The sequence below is a fragment of the Falco naumanni genome, chromosome 8 (genome assembly GCF_017639655.2).
Source record: "Falco naumanni isolate bFalNau1 chromosome 8, bFalNau1.pat, whole genome shotgun sequence".
NCBI lineage: Eukaryota > Metazoa > Chordata > Aves > Falconiformes > Falconidae > Falco > Falco naumanni.
In genome coordinates this window covers 45,468,079-45,485,623 of record NC_054061.1, presented here as the reverse complement: position 1 = coordinate 45,485,623, position 17,545 = coordinate 45,468,079, and the positions used below count along the sequence as shown (strand labels likewise).

The 17,545-nt window shown below is 44.1% G+C and overlaps 1 protein-coding gene across 6 annotated transcripts in view; it reads right to left on the bottom strand.

The window, feature by feature from the left end:
* Positions 1-17,545, bottom strand: part of MAP3K20 (mitogen-activated protein kinase kinase kinase 20) — a 92,175-nt gene that overhangs the window by 11,617 nt on the left and 63,013 nt on the right. For 4 of the 6 annotated variants that reach the window (XM_040602586.1, XM_040602587.1, XM_040602584.1 and 1 more), the window contains 5 exons: positions 10,379-10,423; positions 9,469-9,499; positions 9,210-9,349; positions 7,925-7,987; positions 6,845-6,937 (listed from right to left, as the gene is read on the bottom strand). In XM_040602586.1, coding sequence (XP_040458520.1) covers positions 6,845-6,937; positions 7,925-7,987; positions 9,210-9,349; positions 9,469-9,499; positions 10,379-10,423 — 372 coding nt within the window. Of the gene's footprint in view, positions 1-6,844; positions 6,938-7,924; positions 7,988-9,209; positions 9,350-9,468; positions 9,500-10,378; positions 10,424-12,331; positions 17,359-17,545 lie in introns of those variants that run through there. The other 2 variants (XM_040602589.1, XM_040602588.1) reach the window with 1 other exon arrangement.

The window sequence follows — 17,545 nt, the reverse complement described above, 5'->3', positions numbered from 1 at the left end:
TTTTTAACCAAAAAGAAATCCACAAGAAACTCTCCCTAAAAATTCCATTAATAACCTCTTGTAGCGTGTATAGGTTGCAGGGTCTGGAACTAAGAATGTTTTAATCTCTTCAGCAAAACAATGTCTCATAATGATGTACAGGACTATTGCTGCACTGATGAAGAATCATACATAATTCAGCACCTTTCACTTGGCACCACTGTGATATCCTCATTAGCAGTGGCTCACAGTGGCTGTCAGATGGTGTCCATGCGAATGCAGGCATTATATTGTCTTTGAGATGTGCAGCTGCTTCCATGACACTGCCAGTATATAAAAACATGACGCCAGTTTGTTTTATTTAGTGCTAAACCTTCCAGTTTGTAAAAACAAGGCTGACACAGAGCCTGACATGAGGCAGTGAAAATAATTAGCTCTCATTTTCTCAGCCTCCTATTTCCTTCTCCCCGCTGTGTTCTCTTTCCACTAAACCACCACATGTCAGTCGAAATGGGAGGCAATTAGTGGGCTCATTTCAGTCCCCACAACTGTGCTGAAAAGAAAGTATTTATGATGGCACAATGAACAGCTGAAAGATTAAATAACATTTGCCTTTTGAAAAGAAAATGACTTCTAGCTAAATGGGCAATTTTTGATTATTCTCAAACAAGCTTAGAGTAGTTGGTTTTTAAAATACAAGAAAGGAAAATGAGTCATTTTTAGGTGAAAGAATCAAATAAAACTTGACACAGTAATGCAAATAACTGATGTTTTATTGCAAAATATGTAAATGTGTTATACCCTTAACAATGGCTGGTGTCTCAGGTCAGGGCAGGCTGCTGCCAGCCGGGCTCCTGCAAGAGAAGGTGGCTCCACCGCCGGTTTTGTTTCAGCTGTGCAGGCAGAAAAAAACAGGGGCGGAGGGGAGGCCTTCCGAGAGAGATGGTCTTAAAACATACAGAAACAAAGCAAGCGCAAGATATATTTATGTTATCAGTTGCCTGGGTGCCTTCTCCGAAAGCCAGAGCCCTTACTCCTCCACAAGGCAACAGGCGCCACTGGCGGAGGCTTTGCCAGAAGCACGAGGCCTTTCCAACACCCACGCAGGCCGCCCGGAACCAGCACACCCGTCCCGACGGCACCTTCCTCTGACATCCAGCGCTGCGCAGCGATGTGCCGTGCCGTGCCGCATGGGGGGAGCGCAACGGTAAACACTGGGACCCACTGCGTGCTGGGCGCTGGCACCCAAGGGAAGCGGGCTGTAGCAGCCCAGACGGAGAGCTCTGCGATGATGGCGGTCCCGCAGAAGAGGACTGCCACGGCCACAGGCATCACCATCCACATGAGCCGCCTGTGTGCAACAGCGGGATTGGAAAGGTGGAAGCATGGAAGACACAAGTCCCTTCCCTGGGTGCTGCGCAGGTGCCCTCCTGTGCCGTCTGAGCCAGCCCCATCCTCCGCTGGTGGGAGCAGCGCGATGGAGCTGTGCTGGCACCACGGCCCCGCTGACAGGGGGGGCCCGCCGAGGCGGCAGCTCACACACGGTGGTTTGCAGCCCCACAGGACGGGATGTCGGCTGCGGGGACAAGGGTGTGCGGGAGCTCAGGAAAGGCATGGCAGGGCCGCTGGGCACTTCCCACACATGTGACTCCTCTTCCAGGCTTCTGGCTGGAGAGGGCATTCCAAGCGTCCAGACCACCGCGACCTGCCCGTGCTTCCACAGATATACCCGTGACTGAGGCTGTACGCGTGAGGGGCCGTGTGTGAAAGGCAGCAAGCTAATTCAGAGTGGCCAAGGTATGAAAATAAAGCTTGAGATTAAAAAGTCTAGAAATTCAGCTGAGCAAATTACCTAGCTGAAAAGTCTATACACCTCTGCAGGATTACGGAATCATTTCTGATGGGAATCCCTGGCTCAGCGCCGCCTACACAATGATTTTAAAAGGTGTTGGCTTGACTTTCACCTCAGTTACACATGGATGCTACAGCTGGAGCAATCCAAGTGGAGGCGATGGAGTTATACCAGCTCCACCTTGTGTAAAAACAATACATGGTCCCGAAAAGTCTCTTGAAAAAAAAATAATACAAGGAGTTCAGACCACCTGCACTAAACTTCTAACACCCTACCACTGATCCACTTCCTCGGTGGACTACATTAACCAGTTCTTAATGGTGCTGCTTATATTTAAACATGGCTGTGATTTTCTTTTACAGCTTAGCTATTACTTTTTCTTCACAAAGTATTTACCCCTTTACTGACTGCTTACTGGAATAGGAGCAAATCTGTGAAAGTGACAAACACAGCTACTCTGATTCTTGCATCAACTGTTAGGCTTCAGTAGCTTTGACCTTTGTCCTTTCAGATGTAATTAAAGAGAGAGGCTTTAGAAGAGGTTTTGAGATAAGGCTAAACAACTCCATGTTAGGAAGTCAAGGTACTTGCAAATATTTTGCAAAGGAAGGGTCAGGTAAAACCAGTTCCTCTGCCAGCTTTACTTACTGAAGTGGGTTAATATACCTATAAAGCATGAGGAATATATACGACTGAAAAACTACAAAACTGGAATTTTAAATTTTAGACCTTGGCCCTTGCTTTATTTTTTGCCACATTTGCAAGGTGAGGAGTAATTTTTCCTCTGTAAGGGGCAAATTAAACTGGTGAAGTTATATCTCATCTGTCTGAAGTAGGAATTATTTTTAAGAAAGTAAAGAAAGGTTTCGTGCCTGTTGATGTAGTGGGAGGGTGAAGAGGCAGAAGCAGCAGAAATGCTCTTGAACACTTGTGAAACTGCATTCCAGTTACCATTTTGTCTGGGTACTGCCTGCATTTTGCCAGCCCAGGGTTGTCCACATGAGGAGCTGGTCACAACGTCTCTCTAAATTAGCCTTAATATTACATTCACTTTTGAACATTTAAATAATAGCATTAAAATATATCCCAGTTTGGATATTCAAGGCTAGAAAATAGTTCACACAGTTAGCAGATGGTTTTGAAGAGCCTTTGCTCCTCAGCTTGTCAAATGGAGGGAGAGGAAACTGGGGAAAAATAAGGCAAAATGGTGAGCCCACTGCAAGGCTTTGTGTTTGGATATAGGTCACATTGTGCCACACTCGGTAAAAAATGAAAACATTCAAAGCATGGTGAAATCTGCCCTTTTGAGGACCAAAACTAAAGAACGCATCAACAGGAGACAAAAAGACTGTGAACCATCCATCTTAAGGGGTTGGGTGATTCATCAGTGTGGAGCTGACACAGCTCAGACACCTTTCCCTGATTGGGAAATTTTAATGAGCCACCCAGGATGAGAAAGCCATTGAAAATTCCCTCTGCAGTTCTGCAAATCAGCTCAAGCCACAATTGCCAGGGTTTGTTTTTTTACCCTCTTCGGTATCTTGGAGTTAATTGGTGTGTGTCCCCCCCTTTTTTTTTTTAATTTGTGGGAAAAAATCATATAAAATGTCTAAAACTATCATCTTTCAGCTCAGTGGGAATTGTGTACAGAAAGGTCATTAAAAGGAAGTGAATGGAAATAACCACATAACTCAAACTACAAGAGTTGGAAAAGAAACCTCTAAAAACCAGGTTAGCTTTGCAGCACTCACTCCTGATGCATTCGGAGAGCACAAAGGTCAACTGAGCTTTCATCACCTCCAAAGATGCAGCTAAAAAGGAAAGGAAACCGTAATGAAATGACTGCATCTGTCAGCTGGTGGAAACCAACACAATCCCACTAGAAGATGCAGTTTAAATTAGGTAACAAATCTGAGGCTGGTAAAGTTGCGTACTGGGAAGTCAACATTGCATTCAGCGTACGGACAAGGCTGAACATGCAAATGCCATCCTGAGGTACATTCATCAGGATCCCTGCTAAAAGGCACTGCCGTTCCTATGGCCCTCAAGTTTGTGCCTGCTTACGCAGCAGGTGCGCTGCCTGTGCTACCAGGGCTCGCTGCAGCGCCAGGAGCAGCCACCTGTGCCCCACGGAACCACCTTCACACCCGAGACGGGGCTGTGCTATGACCAGCCAACGCATCTGAATTAAACCTGTGCCCACCGAACGGTTTCTGGGTCCCGGACCAGCTCAGCCAGCACTTTAACGCCCCGTGGCCTCGCAGTACGTCGTGCTGCACACCAAGGCCGCGCTCACGCCAGAGCTTTAGCTTGGATCAGGAGCGTGCGCTTGTCCCAGGTGTCCATCCTGTCCCACGCTTTGGCAGAGCCCCTTCCAAGCGTGTGGCCGGGCTGGCTTCCAGGTGCCGCTACACCAGGAGATGTGCTACAATCACTGAGGGGAACTCAGTCCAGGAGAGCAGCGCAGCGCCAGCCTGGGGTAACACCTCCCGGTGTGACCTGTCCCCCTGTGTGCAGCCCTTCCCGCTGTGCTGCACCAGCGCCCAGCCGAGCCCAATAACCTCCCCTGACGCACGCAGGTCCAGCAGCCTATGCATCACCCAGGGAACACATGTTCTCAACTTGTAACCCAGATTTGAGCTTATAGCCTCTTTTTTCTCATGGCTAAAACAGGAGAAAGGCTTCATAGCTAGGCAGCTGGTTACAGGGACTGATTAGGGTAAAGTTCCTTTGAGAAATTTATTTTTAAACTGATGTAGGCCAGCTTTTTAGCTATAAAGATGGTGGAAGGTACAATCCCAAGTGCTTCTGCTGACCTAGTTTTACAGGAACAGGCACCACTCTTTTACAAAAACAGAACAGTAAAAGAAGTTTAAACCCTTCGATCCTGGTTTACCCAGTATCTCCAAATCATTTTAGAACAAATCTGGATGGCAGCAGTAGCTGGCTTAAAGCAGCCTCTAGGGGAGCTAGAAGATTGTATCCAGGGATTTTCAAAGCAGCAAACTAGCCAAATTTTCTGTATTGTAGTATCACACCAGTCTTCGTTAGTGTTACGTTTAATGCAAATGATCCTGCTCATGTTGGCCCTAGCATCTTGCCCCAAAGCTCCGTTGATCTACTGCTTCCAGTCCACGTTTTAAAACTGGCTTAGCTGCAACATCTTTAAAGGCAGGTATGCATTAATAAGCAGATATAGGACAGAAGTTTCCAGCCCAGATAAACTCAACTTGCACATTCCCTGGAACAGCATCAGGGACACGGGTGCTGTGCAGGGCGGATGCCAGGGAAGGCATGCCTGGCGCACCACCGCTTCGGAGGGAATGGCTTCCTTAGGAAGGGGCCTGAGAGCACACAGAGCAGACGACCAATTAGGAGCTCATGGGGAAGGCAGGACAAAAAAAAAGAAGCGCTCTCCGTTGGCATGTCAGACACCTGCTAAGCTATGTCGGCACTGTGCTGGGCCACCGAGCTAGCCCTGTTCTCCCGTAGCAGTTCAGTTTCTGTCCTGCAGACTTTGGCACACTGTCATATTTGCCAATTTTGCCATCATGGCTAAAACATATACTTGTCATCAAACTTAGCTGGCTTTAATGCAACCTTAATTCCTCTCCAACACTCAGAGGTCTGTTCACTCCTCCTGCTCTTTCCTGGGGAAAGTTGTCCACCTCCCTGCACTACGGCACACAATCCATACTGGAAATGGAAGGGAGATACAAGCTATTTATGGACTTTTAAGTTCCTTGAAGAGTTGCACATTGGAGAGAAAGATGCACATTTACAAAAAAGCAGCTGTACAGCATCACAAGCTACATGCATTCAAGAACAGTGAGACAGTCTAAGTAATTCACATAGTGATAGAGAAGATTTTCATAGAAAAAAAAGTGCTTAGGATAAAAGAAACAAACAAAAAAAGGAAATCTCCAGACAAAAAGCAAAAGGCTTTTTCAAATTGATGAAATGATTTCAGTACGAGTCCAAGTTCCTACTAAGTACAAACCTAAATGCTTTCTCTGCAAGCACCACCAAGTACAGAAATCAAGAGACTTCTGCAAACAATATGCCCTGAAAGCAAAGCAGCCAGATAACACAAGATGAAAGTCAGCCACCCACAAGTTTAGGGTGGACACACAATGCAGATTTGTCAAATACAAAAAGGAAACAAATCCTGCTGTCACAACCCCTGACTCTAACTCAGAAATGCTTTGCACACCATTTCCACATAGATGATTAATTCTAAAACCCTTGAACTCAGAGTCCGTGGCAGGCTGGATAAAGAAAACAAAAAGCATGGGACAAACCTCGCTCTCGAGAAAAGACAATGCAGTGGAAATGCTTTGCTGGAACATCTGGAGTTGTCAACACTCCTGTTACACAGAGCGCAACCAGCACAGATCCTTGAACCAGCTCGGCTTGGAGCTGAGGTTTGATTAGGGTGTGCCATGCTGGTAATTGCCTTTTACCAGATGCTGCACAGTAGTTTTGCCACCTGCAATGTGCTGCCCTTACCCTTCCCTCCCCCAGCACCATGAGTGAACACGGTCACTGCCAGGACCAGCCCTGTCCTCCCCAGCCAGCGGCCACACACACCATGTATTTTCCAGCCCCCTCTTGGTTGCACAAAAAGACACCATCTTTCCGCCGACACTGAAGTAATAGTCTGTCCACTAACATCAGGCACACAGCACTGCCCAACTGTGAATGGCATTTTTTTTGCATAAATGGGTTGTTATTTCACACCCATTGGGATAAAGGAACAAAGTGAAAGCCTGAATTACAAAAATTACGATTAAAAAAATGCTTCACGGAGAAACAAAAGCTTTCAGTCAAGGCTTTCTGTGCCACTCTTTCTTCCTCGCGTGCTCTGGGGAGCAGGCTCCCCACCACCGATGCAGCCCTGCTGGCCAGCCAAGAAGGTTCTTGCCGCAAATTTTCTTTCTGTGTCCAGAAGATACTGGACCCTCTGGGCAGTGACTGTTAACCAACCAAACCAACGTAGCGCTCCCGGCTTACCTTTGGACCATTTCCTGGCTTCAAGTGGTAACCAAAAACGAGTTCAAGATTCACTACTTTCTCTACGTTTTCTTCGGCTCCACCTGCAGAATCCTGCCAAAAAAAAGGCACGGTGAGACTCCACACCTACCACAACCCCCTGGGAGACAGAGGCAAGGCCTTCAGTGGCAGAAAGGTTTTGCCTTTCGGGCGCTGCCAGTCTGGCAGGCAGCAGAGAGGGGGCCATCCCTCTGCCCCGACCGCGCCGCTCCAAGGGGGGCCAGGGCTTCTGCATGGGTTCATGGCACGCAGTGGGGAGATGCTGCATGATGCCTGCTCCTGGGCGAGCCGCACCGGCACGGCACGGGGCTGCTGTGAGCATCATGGCAGCCACTGCCATTGGAATTGCAGCCGGCACGGCGGTGAAGCCCTGACTTTCATTTTCCCCTTCAGGGAACAGTGTTTCGCTGTATGTAAATTCACTTGAAGTGGATTTCCCTCTATAGCTGCGCAATAAATTATGACTAAAACAGCTACTTCAGGCTTTGGGGTCTAGAACTGCTTGATTAGCTCATGAGATTAAATCAGGCAATATCCGCTCTGGCAACCACAAGGTTCCCAGACACTCTCTCCCTTTTGCAAGGCTCTTGTTACTGATACCAGAAAGCCAACAGGTTAACACAAGGGTGACCAGACATCTTAAATCATTCTTCTCTCCTGTAACATTACCTACCTAAGGAATGATGGGCTCGTCCTAAGCCAGGGGCCTGCTGCTCTTCAGTGGTGAGCAGCTGGTGGCACCAGTTTGGAGGAAGGGCTCTTAAGAGTAATTTCTGATCAACGACAGCACAGGAATCTCAACCAGTAGTCTTTCAATTTAATACTACTGGTTCCATGATAAAATCTTACAGCCTCCTTGAAAAACTTCTATTATTCTATTACTTGTTGTGATGTGACCCATTGCTGCTGTTGACCCTCCACATCTGTCACAACCCTCTGCAGGATCACACCCCTGCAAATGGCAGGAATGCTGAGACGTGAGAACAGTAAAGTATTCATACCAACACGAGAAGCACTTCTTATGTAGATAACAAGACTTGCCTTAATTAATGGTGGAAAATGAAACAGATTTAGGTAGTCATGGGTTAACTTCTCAATAGCAGTCTAGAAAAAAAAAAAAACAAACACCCAACAAAATCAGATGAGGGTTATTCAGTATCTCATACTGCAAATACCAGCATGAAAACCAGTGCAACTCTGTGTGCACTGTTTTCTGTTGTGGATACATTAGGGTATGTGAGAGGAGTTTAAAATACAGCCCTGTTCTGGAAACCGCCACGGTAGATCGGCCCCATTTCGCATTCAGAATCAGATCTGCTTAATCAGAGAAAGAGATGTTTGGGGGGTTGTTTTGGTTGTTTTTATTTATGCTCAATCAACCCAGGAAGCTGAAATATTTCATTTTGGGCATTATTGACTTTATTAAGTTTCAATACTTTTCCCTGTAGGAAATGTAAATTAAATATATCAGTAACGGTGTGTGGCATGGAAAAAATGGCTGATGAGCAGAAGGGGAATAAAGCTGTGTGACTTATGAAGCTAAATTTGCAGGACTAGCAATTAGGATACAAGTATCTCTTTACTAGTAAATTGTGGTATAAAATCATTGAGACCAAACAGATTTATAGATGCTGCTTCTAGAGAAATCCTTTTCCAAAGCTGACTGCCAGGAAACTGAACTCTCTCCTGTGGCTACAGTATTAATACTATTACTGCTGCTGTGATCATATTTTCCAGGCCACGATGTTTTCTTAACTCATTACAAACATCAGATATTTAAACCACCATGAAACAAAGCTTTTAAAACAAAGCAACCTGGCCATCAACCAGCTTTCAAGTTGTTTAATGGGGTTCTGTTAAAGTATGTTTTAAGATATAGATGAGATGTGAAAGTTAAGAACCCCAGAGATTTCAGTTCAAATAACTGTTTTCGTATCTGCTCTCCCTCAGCTGAATAGAAATCTTTGGGCAGAACTCCCTCTGAAGATACCCAAAGCTTTCTGACAGGAGAATGGCTGTCCTAGGCAAAGCTGCAGCAGTACTGACAGTCCAGCCCACAGGAAAACCAAGACCTGCAGAGGAGTATAAAGACCACAGCACAGTTCCATACCTCATACAATGCTCAGGTTGCTTTTGGTTCTAGATCCATACAAACCAGTAACTCAGGACAGGGTAGCGGTGGTGGTGGTGGGTGGTTTATACCAAATATGTTCTCTATTCAACTTCGTAACTTTTTTTGCTTATTAATACTACTGAATACCCATAGACTCCTTCTTGATATTCACACTGTGACCTATTGCAACATTAAACACATGCTGGTAAATACCTTCAAATGGATGATGTGTCCTCTGGCAACAATTCCCATGTCTTTTAAATCCTCTTCTTCCAGAAGAAGCAATCGTTTCCCAGTGATATGATGTTCCTTAAACAAGCTAGCATACACACTCATTTCACCAGAGGCATCGCCTTAAGATAAGAGAGGTTATTTAGAAATCCATAGGGTGCTTTAGTGAAGGGAGAAAGATGAGCAAATGTATGTATATTCATAAATGTGAATTATGAAGGTACTTATGAACAGCTTTTACCTTTTCTAGTAAGTTGTTGCATCCAGAAAAACTGCAAAAAAGAGGAATCAGTCTTGAAGTTCACGCTATCAAAATCTGTATTTCAGTTATTTGGAGTTCACAAGTAATCATTTTTTTAAAAACAAAACTTAAAAATATTTCTCACTTCGGGTTAAAGGACTCAAGAATCACCAAAGAAGGTGATTACTTTTACCCAGCTTTTTAAAACTGCCTTCTATTTTACAGCCACCTTCCTCAGTTTACCGTTATGAAGAACACCAGAAATGACCAGAGCAGAAGCTCAGCCATCTGTCACACGCTGAAAGGGCTGAAGTTAGGGAGCCAGGGCTGTTCTGACTTTTGCACTGGCTTTCCAGACAGTCCTTCAGCAAACGTTAGCCGAACAACCCCGTGACACACGACACAAGGAGGGTGCTAGGTGGGACATTAAAACCACTATGACACATGACTGCTAGAGATAAATCACTGATGTTTCTTGTTTAGCCTTTTAACTGAATAAAAAGGTAAAAAAGACTCAATGCCATTATTTTATATGAAAGGGATTTTCCACACCCCTTAAAAAACCCTTAATTTTCTTTCAGAGTTCATTGCCGTTCTGGTGGCACACAGTGGGACAAAACCTTTGAACCCATTTTGTCCTGTCCAGGACAGGTCTTGCTTAGAGAGGTGTCAGCTCCCAGCTCCCGCTGTTTTCTGGACATTGGAGAATGTGGTGGTTTTATGAAGATCACTTGAGTCCTTAATTTACTCCCGGTCACTTAAAAACCTTTTTTGGTACACGTTTCACCAAACAAACAGCAGTAAAATCTCACCCAGATGTTCTGATGCAGCTTTCCCTCCCTCCAAACCCACCGTGACTTGCTGGAGCTCCAGCAGTGCAGCGCTGGCCGCATGAACACGAAGTACTCACCACATCATCTTCGGTCCATGCACAAATATCAAAGGAGGGCAGCAACTGTGTGAGAGATATGAATTGAAAAGAAAACCGTCTGACCATTTTTCTCCCCCCCTCCACCCAAATTTTACTCTGGTGGCTGGTTTTATTTGGTTCCTTTTCCCCAGCAAAGGGCAAGGTTTTAGGCTGCGACTCTCACCCTGACATACTAAACCCTTGGACTCGCACTGACTATGGGCTGGCTCCAACAGCACGGTGCTAAATCGATCCCATCACTTTACGTAGGCAAAATTATCAGCAGATCTCCAATAGAAACAATTTAGGAAGAAAAAGTCAACCATCCCACGGAGCGGGATGCTTTAGCTGCCTCTCCTCTTAGCTCTGACACTATGCAAAGGCTTTTGCTTTTGCAACAGCTTTGGTACCACCTGATTTCTGCAATAAAAATAACGCTGTCATTATGACTCTCTCCCGAATGATGGGTATTTTCTGCAGAAGGAAGGAAAACCATCACGAGACGGCAGGGAAAGCAGATTTTGGATTTGGGCCACTGTGGCTAGTCTTCCTGTACAGACAAGGCTCTTTTGGTTTCTGTCAACGCTTCGCAACCGCTCCTGTGAGGCTGCAGGAGTGCAGCGCTTCCCAGCCCCCTCCCGTGCTGCAGCCCCCGCCGGGCACACTTTGTGGTACTCCAGCTTGAAGCACAAGGAAACCACAGTGGATGGACAGGAGAACGGCTGCGTTAGGTGAAATTCTGGGATGATTTGAAAACTGACATAGGAGAAGATGTCACTATAATACCGATTGCCATTTCACTCATTCAAGCACATGGTATCCCAAGCTTCACCTTCTTGGCAGTTTTATCCGGCTAGAGGGGTAACATGAATTGGTACGTATGTATTCGAACCATCAGCATCTCCCAAAGGCTCAATACCATGACACAGTTGCAAACTTATTCCATGTACACCACATTGACTGATGAGACACTCAGCTCGGTTACCCACCAGCCTCCAAGGCTTTGTTACCTCGTCCGGAGAGCCCTGCCACCTATGACCCCTCCAGCCCCCACCCACAGGCCAAGCGTGCCCCCCCGGAGCCAGGAGACCAGGGTCCAGCATAACCTGCCCACAACTTTCAGCCACCGCTGTGAAGCACCCTTTGCAGCATCCACGTGAAACTCCCACCGAAGGACTTGTGACTGCCCAACACCCCTTGACTTCTGCCTCCATATCTATGACTTTTTGCTGCCCACCCCACTTTGCGGACTCTTCAGATCCTCTTCCTCCTCCCCCATCCATGTCTTAGCCAAACCTTGCTGGGCACAAACTGTCCATGAGACCAGCTGAACCCAACTCTGTGAGGAGGACCTAGCAGACCCTCAAACCCATCCTTTTGCCCACTGTGTCCCTGAAGGGGACAGGGCCAGAGGCATTGGGGTGAAGCGGCAGAAGGGAAGATGCATGCCAGAGAAAAGGAGACCTCCCTGACCCTTTCTCTCTACTGCACCATACTACCTGCTCTTAGTCCAGCATTCCCTATGGTAACAGCTACCCGCAGCCTGGGCAGGACACTGTGGGGCAAAAGTAGTGCTGGGGGCAACACCTGAATGTGAGGGAGGGCAAGCGGCAATCGTAAACATCCTTCGGAAGGCGGTGGGCCGTACCTCTTGTACGTGCCGGCTGGTGCTGCGGGAGGAGCCTGGTACAATAATTTGTACAACTGAATCATTTACTGCAGAAGTGCAATACTGTGTTTTTAGTTGCACAATGGATTTTTTCCAGCTTTTCCCATGTTTAAATATAACTAGTGGCAGAATACATTCTGAATTTTTCAATTTAAAAAAAAAAAAGATGGGAGAATAAAGGAGAAATGTCACACAGTGAATAATGCAAAAGTGACTTAAACCAGCAGACAATAAGGAACCTCTTGAAACACCAGCATTTTACACAGGGACACAGATGCATAAAATTTACTGTCAAAATGTTTATTGCAAAATAGAAGTTTGGAACAAAGAGAAGCAAAGGAAAAAGTTCACATCAAAAGGAAGTTTATGACACCAATTGAGGAAATTGAATACATTGCATGGTTTCTTTTTGTTTGTTTGCTTTGGTTTTACACTGGAAAAATCAAATCCACAGCGTGATCAAAACAAGACATCATATGTCAAGTGCAATAAAGAGAGTAACTGACGCTGCAAGGTTTTACCACACAGAAGTGTAACATTGCATGTTCCACACAAATGATAAATTCAGTTTACAGCACAAGAGTTTTGGCACAGGCGTTGCACTCAACTTTGTTTTTTCAGAAGGGAAAATGAAGTTTTCTAACACCGTGAAAGTATTTTCTATTCAAATTTTATCGGTTCACACTTGAAGTGTAAGTAGCATTGACTCCTAGTATTCCGTACAAAACCTCTTGAGTAGTGCAAAAGCAAGAAATGCAGTGGACTATATCTGACTTTAAAAGGCATATGAATATTTAGCACACAATATAAAATGTTTAAAGAAGGTTGTTGGTTCTATAGTTTTAAAATTAAATCTTCACACATCAGAAATCTCTGTGTAGATTTTACAGTGTACACAAAGTCGAAGTCTGGGGGGAAAGGGAAATGTCTCTCCTCCAGATTCCTACCAGTGCATTTTAAGGGCTGTGAAAATTACTAAATGAACTCAGTTTTCTACCTGATCATTCTACCTAGGACTGTAGTTAAAACCTCTGTCAAGTTAGAGGTCTTATTAAAAACCTGTAAAAGCTGCCTGATTACAGAAAAAGGAACTACAGTACTAAAGACACAGTAACGCTGCTGAATACTTAACAGCTATATGCACACTACAGATTTACTGTTACTGCTGATAGCAATATAAATTGTCATTGCATCAAATAGTTAACTCAGAACAACCGCTTTAAAACCCAGAAGAAAAGGGAATCAACATCTAACAAAACCTTTGGAACGATAAACAAATGACCAGTCCTGAACATGTCTGCGTGCCAAGGAGCTGTGCCAGACCTCACCTCCTGGAAGCCCTTCCCACCTAGAGGGGACAAGCACCACATCAGGCAGCACACAGCCAGCTGGGAGTACAGCACACCTACACACCATGCCTTAGGACACTTGCTACTCCAAGGAATTAGGGGTGTGATCGCCACAAAAAACGACTAGATCAAAAGTTTTCCTCCATTAATTCCCTCTTACATTTTTTCCCCACTGCTGAAGGAAAAGAAAGGGAATCGGGAGTTGGACATCCTGCCTTGGTCCCAGTCACCCTGTATCTTTGAACAAGGCAAAAGCCAGCCCTCACCATTCCTCTCTCAGGCCATGCACCCATCTAAGACAACGCTGGCAATACAACAGCCCGGTAAAAACACAAAGTTCAGGCCTGGCTCTCCCCCTCTGGCAAATACAGCAATATTATTTTACCGTAGATACCTCCAGGGCTTTATGGAAGGTCCCAAAAAGCCTCGTGGGGACTAGTGAGCCGAGAGGTATATGAGGCACAGGAAGGCTTTTGGTGGCTTTGCTCACAGCCCAGAGCAGCCAGAGAAACACCTTTTGCATTTGGTTAATGCTTTCATAAGCTGATGGACTATGTGGCTATGGACTGTTGTGGAGACCTATATACCCTGGTGCTGATACAGGTACAAGACAGACTGGGTTGCGCTGCTGAGGGAAATCAGGCGTGGAAGATGAAATACTCTGACCTCCTCCAACCAACATACCTGCCCGCCAGAGCCACTTTCAAAACCTTTATCTAGTGAGAAGCATATCAGAGGCAGAAGCAACACTACTTGGTTCTCACATACGATTTTTGGCATCTGGTATAAAAGGCATCACAGGAAAGTAAAAATGCAATCAATATTTTTAGCAAGCATAGCCAATATCCTAAATACAAGACTATCTCAAGGGAACTGCATCAGAAGAGTTTGTCATATGTTATCACCTCTACGATTCAGGGACCACCTTTGCTACTTTGAACAGACAGGTAAGTTTTACAAAAGTTTAAATTTTCCCTTAATATAGCTTAATTTGCTTTGACAAATATAATGTATGGGGATAGAAAGGGGAAGAGGGAAAAAAAATCCAGCTTTGATTTATCAACAAGTACTAGAACTAAGGAGATAGAGGAAATTCCTATGAGCATGCTACCAAATTCTGATGGTATTTTGCTGAAATAAGTTACATGTCTGAGTAAACACAAAACCTTTTCGACAGACTTAAATCTTGTGATTTTGCAACTATGAAACCCTGTGTCATATTACTTAAGGACTATTTTTACTTCTGTAAAGATTAAGGAGAGGATTTATAAATTCAGTTAAAACTTATGCAAATATAAACGTCCATAAAGTGCTCTGAGATTGCCAGATGCTAAAAAAGTGCAAAACGTCAGTGCTAGGGACAGATTTTTGGGGTTTTTTTGACTACTTAATGTAATGAACCAAATTTCATTTTCAGTTAAAGCTGTACAACCCTACACTGCTCATGTGGTACAGTAATTTATGCACAATGACACACATCTTAAGATCTAAAGTGCACATATTAGATTACACAAATCCATCAATTTTTCCTGGGTGCAGTTACAAAAATAGCATCATTGCTGTGGGTGTTAGCAGAAGTAGACTTACAAAAATAGTACAAATCTGCACTGGAAGCAGCCTATTTGCTCTTACTTCCATTTAATTATTTGCCCTTCAATGTCCCTTTTTCTCCCTAAGATCAGGTTGCTTTGGTGGACCTAAGAAGCAATCCCTACCTGTGTGGAAGGAGCAAGTTCCTCCTTGGGATACTCTGTAAATTTATTGTATCATTTAAATTACAATTCCGGCATGAGAAAAGCTTCCTGATACAAAAGGGTTAACTTCAAGCCAATGGATTTGCAACTGTTAGTAAGAAGGTGGAATGTGGAATGACATCCTACAGAAATTAAGCATCTTGGAGGGTCTAATCCTGTGCAAACTGAGTGGTGTAGGCTAGCTTGAAGAACAGCGCTCGCTGCCTTGCAGGTTACCAGACCAGTGCTGATGCTCAAGGATAAACCAATTCTCTCTCACAACTCGAAGAGGTGCCCATCCGCACTCTAAAAAAGCTCCTTCAAAGAACTTTCTCTTTTGTTGCTTGAACATGTAATGATTTCAGGCCTGCTGTTATCTAATGTATCTATTTCTCTCCAAGCTATCTACAAAAGCACTCACCATAATATGTAGGTTAGAGCTGTGTAACAGGCAAGCCTATAATTAAAGAAGCCACTCAAAAACAGAAGTTTTCATAAAAGAAACCCCTCTAGTAATTGAGAATGGAATTTTGATAGCTTATTCCCACTACAGCTGAACTAGACAGTAACATTTTTCTTTTGAAAAGCTGCCCTTCTTCCTTGGGCAAATATTTTACAGAATCTTCCTTTCTAACCTGCATTTGTGTTTGCACTGGTTTCCCTCCCTCCTTCTGCATCACCACTAAAGGGGTCATCAGGAGAAACGTACTCACTGCTCTCAACCTAAGTGCCTGGCAGGCAATTATTGCAGCAGATTGTTACACACTGAGTTTTATGGTAAGTCATAATAGCAGTGGCAATACTTTTAAAGTGTGATTTAGCTGCAAAAAACAAGTACGCAAAGACTCGTAAATATTCCTCACGTTACCATCATCATGGAAAATTTCACATAAGCCACAGTAGTGGGGTCCAAGCTGAAATGTCATAGTGGCTTCTCTTTGTCCTTTCATAAGGGCAGCACCCACAGCTTAGCAATCTTGCAGAATCAACGTTTACTAACACCGATTTTTAATCTCAGGTACAAGAATAAGTCGATCAAAGTTAGTGAGGCTTCCTGGATTTACATCAGCATAACTGAAAATTAGCTTCCAGATCACAATATCTGGTAATAGATGCAGAGGTCCGATTGCAGTTCACTTTGCTAGAGGGAATTATATATGCATGCACACACATGAGAGGAAAAAAAGATCAGTTTTACAAATCATCTACTAATAGGGATTATCTGATTCTGCTGCTATTCAGTTTTAAAACTGTGTATTTAACTAACCCCTCCCTTCCCCTCAACCAAGCTTCTCTCTTCCTAGAAACGCATTTGTGACTTCCCACAATGCTGCCTTGAAAAAGGCTTTAAACTAGAAACACAGCAAACCCCTCCACTGCATCAGTAAGAAAGAATGGATTGTAGAGAACAGCAAATCTGGAAGTACAAGTATATTCACGATTGACAATGAAAGGGGTAAGGGAAATGACAACACAAAAGAAAAATCCGAAGTACATTAATGGCATTAAAGGCATTGAAGTTTCCCCCAATGTTTCCAGATCTTAAGTTTATCTGGCCATAGTTTCTGTAATCAGGCATCAAGAATTAAAGATATAATCACGGTTCTTAAAAGAATATCTCACTTAGTTTGGAAAGTTTAGTTCAAATTTAATCAACGCAGAAATAAGTCAGCACAATCTAAACAAAAATAACATGTCTTTCTACACACAAACATACTCAGTCTGGAAAACTTCTCACTTTTTTTTTTTTTTTTCTTTTACAGGATTTAAACAGACCAAACTGACAGGATTCTTGTTCTAAAACTTTATTGTTTTGCTTTGCTAAAATCAATTTCAGGGTTAATTCTATAACTGATTTCATTCACTGCTATCATCTGTGTCATCAAAATCATCATCATCATCATCATCGTCATCTGACCAGTTGAATTCACTGAAACCCAAAGCCATGTTGATTTTCTTCCCTTTTCTCATAGAGGTGGTTTTAGAAGAATTCTTTTTGGCTTGCATGTTTATCTGCATTCCAGAATGCAGGACAGATCCTGCTTGGTTCAGAGAGAAGATATCCCCAAAGCCCGTCATCATCAAGGCCTTCAGACTTTGGTTCATGCCAGCTACCTCCCCGTTACTTGTTGCTGTGATCTGACATGACATCTCTGCACTGTTTGACTCCTCTGTTTTAGATTCAAAGTAAGACTCCTCAGACATTCTTGCAGCAAGAGGTAAGAGAAACTATTTAAAGGAGGAAAGGACAGAGCAAAAGTGAAAGTTAGAACCAATTTAAAAATCAAGGAAAAAGACACCACCAGATTAGTTGGCAATCAACAGAAAGCACGACGATTAGTGAATCTAAACACGGAGATCAAGTAAGAATTCATTAAACCAGACAGCTTCATTCTGGGGTCATTGTTCTTAAACG